Raw genomic sequence first — 10,236 nt, 5'->3', positions numbered from 1 at the left:
ATCTCTCCCCCCCCCGACCAGTAGGACCCAGCATGGTAACGGAAATAGGGTGTTGGGCCCGCCCACGCTTCCGGAATAGCATCGTTGGTCTCCGGGTGTGCTGGTCTCCTCGTGTGTGACTCTAGTGGTACGGGCTCTGAAGTAGAGAGGTGCTGGCGTCGCGGGCCTGGTGAGTGAGGACAAGGGCGAGAAGGGAAGAAACCTCGTGGCTTCCAGGTCTGTCCCAGGGCTAGGTCCTCTGGGTCCCTGCCATGCATCTGCAGTGCTGGGTGAGTGGCTCGGCCACCCCAGACCAGAACAGAAGCTGGCCCCTGTAACATCAGACTCTGTCCCTGGAAAGTTGCTTATGTCCCTTCTTTGCTTCTGGATCGCCTCTTTGAAGCTTCAGTTTCCCCTTGTCTGAAATGACATTAAGGGTCAAATTTCCTGCAAACTAGACTTCTCTGTTCTTTCCTATTTCTAGGAAGCATGCACCCACTTATTCCTGATTCCAGATCCAAGGCTTCCACTGGTTTTCACCTCTCGTACAGTCTCAGCCCTTTGTAGATCCTTATTCCAAGTGGCTCTCAGAACCAGTCTCTACTATCTACTTCTCATTGGCATGGTTTCTCTGCTGTACTGAATTTGACTTCTCTGTTTACTTTCCTTCAGTTCTATCTGTCCGGTTTATAGCCTGCAGTATATTTTTCTTGATTGCTATTCTATTTTTTCCCCTACTTAAGGCTCTGACTTGTCAAAGTAAACATTAAACTACTCATATCTAGTTCAAAATCTTTCGCAAAAAAGCCCCCCTGTCTTCTGCAATTTAACTCTGATAATTATGTTTTATTCTCCTTGTGTTCTAGTTAAACAGTTCTTCAAAGAGAGGAAACAGCAACTTCTTGGACAGTATTTTGAAAAATTGCTGGTGATTATTGAAATATTTTGCTTTAACTGTTTCTATGCCTTTCCTCACATTCCTTTTGCTTTTCCTTTTCCACCTGTCAAAATCTTTTTCATCTTTTAACAGCTCAAAGACATCTTCTTTAGGAAGCTCGTCTTCTTTACTGAAGGCTCATCACTCCTTATTTCTTTGTTTATAGTTTGGTTTGTATTTTATTTACTTTTTTAAAGTTTATTTTTTTTTAGTAATCTCTACACCCAACATGGGGCTCGAACTTAATGACCCTGAGATCAAGAGCTGCATGCTCTTCCGACTTAGCCAGCTACATGTCCTAATGTGTATTTTAAATTATTTGCATAATTGTTTTATTTTCTTAAAATTGTGCATGTTCTTTTTCTTTTTCTTTTTGTAACTAAAAACATTTTTTTTAAGTATGCTCAATGCCCAGCGTGGAACCCAACATGGGGCTTGAACTCATGACCCTGAGGTCAAGACCTGAGCCAGGAGCAGGAATCAGATGCTTAACTGACTGAACCACCCAGGCGCTTCAAAATTGTGCATGTTCTTTGAAGATAGGGACTTATATATTCATTTATGTATCTTGACTTAACTGTAGTTACTCTATCATATTTACTAAATTGGATCTATAACTTCTTTTCCTGGAGGAAAATGTGTGGACTTGTGGTTTTGAAGCAGAGATCTTTGGAAAGATGAATTATGGGTTATCTGGGGCCTAACATCAAACCATCTATTTCTTAGTCCTGAATGTCGTCTAGCACATTGGTGATAGAAGGCTCTATCTCTTGCCCATCGATTACAGCCTTTAGGAAATCTGATACCAAAACTACAGCTTACTGATACTCTTTGCATTTTTTTTAGGAGACTCAAACACAACAACCATGGAAGAAAGCTTCCCCCGAGGGGGTACGAGAAAGACCCACAAATCAAAGAAAGCTTTGCAGCAGTCAGTTGAACAAGACAACTTATTTGATGTAAGTGGTGTGCTTGTTTGATAAGACTCACAGAACATTTTCTAGTATTCTTGTGAAGAATGAATCTTGTTTGAGAATGTGGTATTTTCCATATTTGTTTCTTTTTAAAGTCTACTTTTGTAAGTTGAACTTGTTAGAGAGTCCATACTACCATGAGGCTATATTTTTCGAAGCATGGCATTTAGTACTTGAGTTTGCAGTGCTGTTATTCCTTATTCTTAGGAACTTTGTGCCATATTGGTTAAGGCTGGAGAGAAAAGTTATGGAATAAGTCATGAAAGGTACAACATGGGAAATACAGGCAGTGGTATCATAATGGTATTGTATGGTGACAGGTAGTAGCTACACCTGTGGTGAGCATAGCATAATGTGTGGAGTTGTCAAATCACTATGTTGTACACCTGAAACTAATGTAACATTGTGTGTTAACCGTACTTCAATTAATTACAAATAAAGGATGGAGAGAAAGCAGTTGGTGATTGATTTTTAAATGGGATCCTTGCCATGTATAATGGTCAGAATTTGCATTGAAATTCACCATCTTCACCTAGAGTAAGCTCCAAATGCTAGAGGGTAGGGAACTAACATTTGATTGTATGACCTTATGTGTATTTCCAACTGCAGTAGAGTAGAGAACGTCATTCCATGATGAGGAACTGAGACTGAGAGAGGTTGCATGTTTTAATTGAAACCACACAGCTTGTTATGGTGGAGTTGGGAGTTTAACTCGGGTCTCCGTGTCTCTACCTTCCATTTTTATACACTGTTCTAAATTGCTTCTCATAGTGGGGACCCCAGAGTCCATCCCAGTTAAGGGAGGAAGAACATAGGAGTAAAGGGGCTTTTGAGAATATGAAGAGGGCTCCCACCTTGGGCAAAGGGAGCATTGGTGACAGAATGGGAAAGATGGGATTGGAGCAGGAATTATAGGAACACTGGGAGTGGGGTGCAGTGGAGAAGTAACAAAGCAAGGTGACAGGTGACCTGAAGTTGAAGGGAAAGCCCAGGATTGTTTCTCTTCAATTTTTTGGATCTTTTATCCCCTCTCTGTAGATTTCTACTGAAGAGGAATCCACCAAAAGGAAAAAGAGCCAGAAAGGGCCAGCAAAAACAAAAAAGTTGAAAATGGAGAAGAGAGACAGCAGCAAGTCTACAAGAGAGAAGTTTGAAATCCTTAGTATTGAGGTTTGTTACAGTTTGATTTTGTTCTAAACAAACTACCTCGGTTGCTTAAGTTTGTATATGTTCTTCTCTCTTTCTTTTTTCCTTCATTCCTTGTGTGTGTGTGTGTGTGTGTGTGTGTGTGTATTTATATTTATATGTGTGTGTGTGTCCCCGTCCTTGTAGAGATTATTGCAGTTTGTGCTCAGATTTGAGCATTCTCACCTTCAATTATTAACCAATGCCTGGGACCATGTGTTGTTTTTCTTTTTAGCTGCTGAGTCCCTCATTGTCTTGTGTCTTCGTGAAACTTGTGTTTTAGTAGATTAATAGGTTAGAACTGGCAATAACTTTAAACCTTTCTGCTTCTATTCTTTCATTTCATAGTTATGGAAATTCTCTTGGAGAAGTGAAGTGGTTTTTTAATGTTCTTTATTTTTTTAGATTATAACTTGGATATTTATTGTAAAGAAGAAAAAGAAAAAAGCCAAAACATTTCATAAGGAAATGATTCAGATTCAGCATGCAGAAGTATTTTGTCTTACATGATACTTAGAAAAATAATTATTTAATTTGGTGCCAACATTAGAAAAAAATTTCACATAAATATGTGATTTCTGGCTTCTTGTAAAAATGACAGTGCTGACAGCACAAACGCATTCCCTGCTGTTCGTAGTCACATGGAGCTGAGTGGTGGTTTTGCCCTTTAGGCCTGGCATGGACACCCCAGACTGCCATTGTCTCCACTGGCCGGCTTCCTTCACTTTGTTGCCTGTTAGGCATTTGAGTTTGGGTTGTGTGGAGTAAAGCGGAAGACTGAAGTGTCCTTCAGTATCGTAGTGCTGTTTTACAGTGCTCGGTTAGCTATTTGATACGTATACGGACATAACACACATGCGTATCTCCTGTAGCTTTTATATGTCAGAGTTGGGACTAGAAGCCAGACCCCCTACCATCCTCGGTCATTGTTCTTTTCCCTATTGTGCACATTTCACTTTTCTCTTCTAGTCCCTGTGTGAGGGGATGCGGATTTTGGGTTGTGTGAAGGAGGTCAATGAACTGGAACTGGTGATTAGTCTCCCCAATGGACTCCGGGGCTTCGTGCAAGTGACTGAAATCTGTGATGCGTATACCAAAAAGCTGAATGAGCAGGTGGCTCAAGAAGAGCCTCTGAAGGTAAGGGAAACCTGAACGTGCTCTGTAACTGGAACTGAGGGGTGTGCAAGTAGATGTAAAATTACAGCTTTGCGAAATGCTAAAAGTCAAGGCACAAGGTGTCATGAGAGTTTATAATTGGGGATTTTTTTTTTTCTTTTTTAAATAAGAGGCTTTTGACTTAGTCAAAGGAGCCTTCAAGACTTCCCTGAGGAAGGGATGCTTGAGCTGAGATTTGAAAGAGGAGTGTGTACCGGGTAAAGAAGGAAGGGAGTTTAGGCAGAAGGAGCACAACATGGAACAGAGAGAAGGCTAGTGTGGCTAGAGCAGAGAGAGCAAGGGAGAGTGGTGTGGGGGGGCAGGAGAGCTGGGTGGAGGCTAGACCATGTTAAAGATTGGTTTTTAATTCTAGAACCAATGGGAAGCCCTTGAAGTGTTCTTATTGGGGTGAGTGACATGTAGACAGCAAAGAGAATAGATGGAAGAGGTGTGTAGTTGCCTAGAGACCAGTTAGGGGGTTACTGTAGTAACCCAGCTCTGAGATTGATGACAGACCGTGTTTAGGGTTTACCTACTGAGGCGGTAAAGTCAATGCCCACTGATGGATTTGGTAGGGGGGATGAGTCCTAACCTTCTGTTGTGTGTGACTTGATGGTCAGCCTTGCCATCCTGAGACAGAAACCCTGAGAGAGGACCTGGATTGGAAGAGATGATCATGATTTTATTTTTTGCTGTGTTGAATTTGAGGAATGGTTGAGACATCCAGTAGACAGGTGATTCCAGAGCTCAGAGTAGTCTGGGCTAGAAATGTACATGTGTGAGAACTGCTTTGCATAGGTGGTAATTGAAGCTAAGAAGAGGGGAAGCTAAGAATGTACCTAGAAGGGGCGAAAAGAGAATAGACTGAAAAATGGACCCTCGAGTATTTTTTTTTAAGATTTTATTTATTTATGTATTTATTTATTTAAGAGAGAGAGCCTGTGTGCGTGCGCATATGTGTGCAGGGTCGGGGGGGGGGAGCAGAGGGAGAGGGAGGGAATCTCAAGCAGACTCCCCGCTGAGCACAGAGCCCATGCAGGGCTCAATCCCACAACCCTGAGATCACGACCAGCACTGAAATCAAGAGTCAGATGCTCAGCCGAGTGAGCCATGCAGGTGCCCCGACCAGTGTTAAATGCTTTCTAGAGGTCACATATAAGAAGGCTGCGAAGCAGATTATTGGATTTAGTGATATGAAGATCACTGGTGATTTTATTGGGAGAGAAGGTGGTGGGCGAAGGGTGGACCACAGTTATAGTGAGATGAAGGGCGAGCAGGAGGTGAATAAATGGAGACAGTGAATACAGACGACTCTTGACAAGTCATTTCCATCTACCTATTCTGTGGAGATATCGGAGGCCTTGTGCTGGAATCAAAGACTGACTTGGCCACAGATCCCTCTTCCTTTGGCAAGGGGTTACTCGCTTCGTCCACTGTTTGGGTTCTTTGGGGTCTGAAGATGAGAAACCACTGAGCGAGGAGGGTTGGGCAGTGGTATGTTGGTTCAGGAGAGGAGTATGTATCAGATCTTTCTTGTCTGTGTTATGCAGGACCTGGTCGGCTTGCCTGAACTCTTCTCACCTGGGATGCTGGTGAGATGTGTGGTGAGCAGTGTGGGCATCACAGAGAGGGGCAAAAAGAGTGTCAAGTTATCTCTGAACCCCAAAAATGTCAATGAAGTGCTAAGTGCTGAGGCCCTGAAGCCTGGCATGGTACGTATGGGGTTAGGGAAGAGGAGCAGGCAATGTGCCTTTTTCCTGCCCTGCCTTCTAGGGAGTATCTAGACCACCTTTTACTTTTAGCCTAACTATTGTACACAGGGGTGGGTCTTTTCCTGGGGGGAAGGTCTCCAGGGTGCTTGGGTACTTAATGGAAATTGAAGGTTTGAGCCTAATCACATTACCTCGGAGGGGTGAAAGGGAAGGTGCACTGGTGGCCAATAAGAAAAAAAAATGCCTCCAAGTAGGCTTAGCCGGGGTGAAGAGTTCCTCAAAGTGCCTTACTTACCAAGACTTGTTCTTTACAGATTAAGTCATTTTCAGAGGCTATCTGGCATCTGTGGGGAATGAGTGAAGGCTGCTCTCTGAGAGCAAGAGACAGGCCGGATAGGGCAATTAGTCTGTCAGCTGTACTGTTGGAGAGGTCACTACTGAGTCTCTCAGTCCTGTGGAGATTCAGGAGAAATTAGTGCTAGTTCCGAGTCTCAACATCCAGTAGGTATAGAACACGCTCATATACGCTACACTCATCTCAGTGCTCTTGTATTTAAGAGGAAGGAGATCAGTATGATCTTTTAACTTTTAGTTAGAAGCAGTCAGTATGGGACAGGCCCTGAAAGCAGGCTAGAAAGGGGAATAAAAGTAAGCCGAGGTGCAGGAAATTGATGTGTCGAGAGCCTGCTGTTGGCAGATGCTGTTTTAGACATTTCATCTGAAGAAATTCTCACAGCAACCCTGGGAGGCAGAAAAGAGATATTGCTCTTATACATTTGGGAAAGTGGACTCAGAAAGCTTTATGACTTGCCAAAGACCAAATGGTAAGAGCCAGATTTGAATTTCACACTGCTTCTAATGAAATGTAAAGGAGGTTGGCAAGATTTTTTTTTTTCCCCTTTTTTTGAAGTCTTTGAGGTGCTCAGAAAAGCCGTGATGACAGCTAGAAGAGTAGTTCTGGATTAGTCATGGCTCTGGGAGTGACCTTGCAGGGCAATCTGGTTTACTCCTCTTTGTGTAACAATAGTCTTTCCCATCTTTTGAAAATTCTCCAGGGGAGAAACCCCTCTTTGTCATTCCATTCAACTATGCATAACACTTCTCACTGACTGGAAACCATAAGATCCCTCAAGCCCTGGGAGAATTAAAGTTGATGTCTTTCCCTTTTTTATCCTCGTGTGGGACTGAAGTTGTTGGGGGAGGGTTTGGGGGAGGATTGTGGGATGATGTGTCAAGATTGATGGTGGGAACATTCATGTTTGGGAGTGGATTTTTGTTGCATATCCCATTACCTTTGACTTTTGAACTCTGGGGAATGCTTTCTCTCCCTTCAGCTGCTCACAGGCACTGTGTCCAGTCTGGAAGACCATGGCTACCTAGTGGACATTGGAGTTAGTGGGGCTAGAGCCTTTCTGCCACTGCAGAAAGCCCAGGAGTATATCCGACAGAAGAACAAAGGTAAGGGGAAGAAGAGGGGCTGGTGTGTGGTGGTGAGGCGGTACATGTGGGGATTATGTGCAATACCACTTAGTGAGTAAAATGATAGTATGGTGACCCCAGAGGCCGTTTGGCTTTGCTAAAATCAGCATTAATCCTAGCTGATAGAAAAGGGAATATGTGTGAAGGGCCAGCAAGTGACAGGGTCTAAGATCCAATGGACCAGTTTCACTTTATCTCAGCTAGAAGATTCCACGGAAATTTGGGCCCCCAGGGCCTCCACAGCTCTCTTCCTGCCTTGTTGGGATCTTCATTTTTTTTTTTTTTTAAGATTTTATTTATTTATTTGACAGAGATAGAGACAGCCAGTGAGAGAGGGAACACAAGCAGGGGGAGCGGGAGAGGAAGAAGCAGGCTCATAGCTGAAGAGCCTGATGTGGGCCTCGATCCCATAACGCCGGGATCACGCCCTGAGCTGAAGGCAGGCGCTTAACCGCTGTGCCGCCCAGGCGCCCCAAGATCTTCATATTTTTAAGCAGTGTTGATTCCAGATCAGTCAGGGTCACTTTATTCCCCTCTTGTAGTTGGTCACTGAAAGATTGAGAACATGGGTATTACATGGTAACTGGGCAGGTGGACCATGGATCTTTTCAGGTTTGTTTGAATCCAAGTTAAGAGCCCTTCTCATGAAGGTATTTTTCCTTTTGGGGGCTGGGGCTGGGGCTTGCAGGTGCTAAACTAAAGGTGGGTCAGTACCTGAACTGCGTCATTGAAGAGGTGAAAGGCAATGGAGGAGTTGTTGGTCTGTCTATTGTTCATTCTGAAGTTTCTACTGCCATTGCTACTGAGGAGCAAAACTGGACCCTTAATAACTTGCTGCCAGGACTGGTGGTCAAAGCCCAGGTACAGAAGGTAAGCCATTCATTGTCATTACTATTTTCTAAAATAGAGATAATTTTTGTTGTTTGTGCATGTGCATAGTTTAAATTGTGCTGCCCAATAGGATAGACATTGGTCGCTTGTGGCTTATTACACACTTGAAATGTAGCCAGTGCCATATGTTGAAATGATAATATTTTGGATGTATTGGGTTAAACTGTTATTAAAATAAATTTCATCTGTTTCTTTATAGTTTTTAAAATGTGACTGCTAGAGAACTTAATTACATAGTTACAAATGGATTATGTTTCTTTTGGATGGTGCTGATTGAAAAGGTCAAATAGTTTTTTCCTTTTTAAAAGATTTTATTTATTTTAGAGAGTAGGGAGGGACAGAGGGAGAAGAGAATCTCAAGCAGACTCCACGCTGAGCGCAGAGCCCGACGCAGGGCTGGATCCTGGCGCTCTGAGATCACAACCTGAGCTGATCAAGAGTTGGATGCGTAACTGACTGTGCCAGCCAGGCGCTCTGAAAAAGTCAAATCGTATTCAAAGACTTTTATAACAAAGAACTATCTCATCTCTTCTAACTCCATCTTTAAGTCTTTCATCTTTGGAAATTTACCTTTGTATTTATAAGTAATAAGGTTCTGCTGCTATTTCTTGGTTTATCGATTTTAGGCATTGAGTTTTAACTTCTTATCATGGTAGGTGAATATTTGGCTCTCTTAACTTTCCCTTTCCTTCCTCCACCCTCTTAACAGAAGTATATTAAATTTTTGGTTAAATTGTTATTCAGAGCTTAAATTATTACGGTTATGTAAATATTATTTACTACTGAGCTAGGTAACATACTATGATTGTTTCTCAAATGGCTTTTTTCCCTGGAGTTGATAATCAGCTTTTCTTTTTTTTAAAGATTTTATTTATTTATTTGAGAGAGAGAGAGACAGAGAGCATTGGCAGGGGGGAGGGAGAGGGACAAGCAGACTCCCCGAGGAGGAGCAGGGAGCCTGATGCCGGTCTCCATCCAGGACCCCAACATCATGACCTGAGCCAAAGGCAGATGCTTAACCGACTGGGCCACCCAGACACCCTTGTTTTTGTCATTTGCCAGATTCTCTTCCTGCGTGTAACTATTTCTTAATGTATCTTTTTTTTTTTTTTTAAGATTTTTATTTATTTGACAGAGAGAGTGCGCACAAGCAGGGGGAGTGGCAGGCAGAGGGAGAGGGAGAAGCAGACTCCCTTCTGAGCAGGGAGCCCAATGTGGGACTTGATCCCAGGGCCCTGGGATTACGACCCGAGCTGAAGGCAGGTGCTTAACTGACTGAACCACCCAGGCACCCCTCTTAGTACATCTTGTAGTTATTCTGCTCATACTGTAATTTTCTATAAAGGTGTTTAAACCTTTAGATGACCTCTTAGTTCCTTTTTTTTTTTAACCACCTAAAGCCCTTTTTCCTGTAAGCCCTCTCCAGTCTAGGCCAGTTGCTCTGGTAGGACTCCTGCAGAGCTGATATCCTAGGACTTCTTTCTCTGTCATCCTGGATCCTTCCCCTCTTTCTCCTGTATTAGAGTCATCTTTGATTCCACATATTCCTCTTTTTTGGTTTACTCGCTCATTTTAGTGTGGCGCATTCTCCAGAAGCATTCTTGGTAAGGTATACAGGAGGTTAATTTCCTGACCTGATGTGTTGGGGATCCCCAAGACCACTCCCAGGTTCGCTGGTGCACTAGAAGCTCTCAGAGGACTCCATGTATAGTGACACTCGTGACTATGGTTTATTACAGTGGAAGGAAGCAAAGCAGAATCAGCAAAGGGGAAAGGCACTTGGAGCACAAACTTCCAGGAGTCTTCTCCCAGCAGAGTCACAAAGAGTATAACTGTCTCTTTGGGAGGCTCATGAGAGACTCAGTGCCCAAGGGTTTTTACTGGGGCCAGTATAAGTCTTCTCTAGAAAGGATCTATTAATCTC

The 10,236-nt window shown here is 43.1% G+C and overlaps 1 protein-coding gene across 4 annotated transcripts in view; it reads left to right on the top strand.

The window, feature by feature from the left end:
* Positions 1-41: 41 nt before the first annotated feature.
* The window catches only part of PDCD11 (programmed cell death 11), a 40,853-nt gene continuing 30,658 nt past the window's right edge, over positions 42-10,236 (top strand). For 2 of the 4 annotated variants that reach the window (XM_045803035.2, XM_045803033.2), the window contains exons 1-7: positions 42-169; positions 1,763-1,875; positions 2,929-3,060; positions 4,045-4,212; positions 5,781-5,942; positions 7,277-7,400; positions 8,110-8,291. In XM_045803035.2, the coding sequence (XP_045658991.2) occupies positions 1,783-1,875; positions 2,929-3,060; positions 4,045-4,212; positions 5,781-5,942; positions 7,277-7,400; positions 8,110-8,291 (861 nt within the window). In that variant the 5' untranslated portion in view covers positions 42-169; positions 1,763-1,782. Of the gene's footprint in view, positions 217-845; positions 908-1,762; positions 1,876-2,928; positions 3,061-4,044; positions 4,213-5,780; positions 5,943-7,276; positions 7,401-8,109; positions 8,292-10,236 lie in introns of all 4 variants that reach the window. The other 2 variants (XM_087862742.1, XM_045803034.2) reach the window with 2 other exon arrangements.

Source organism: Ursus americanus, chromosome 6, assembly GCF_024610735.1.
Source record: "Ursus americanus isolate L20-20 chromosome 6, mUrsAme1.1.p, whole genome shotgun sequence".
Taxonomy (NCBI): Eukaryota; Metazoa; Chordata; class Mammalia; order Carnivora; family Ursidae; genus Ursus; species Ursus americanus.
The sequence above is the reverse complement of the archived record's forward strand: the minus strand, read 5'-3'. Positions and strand labels throughout refer to the sequence as shown.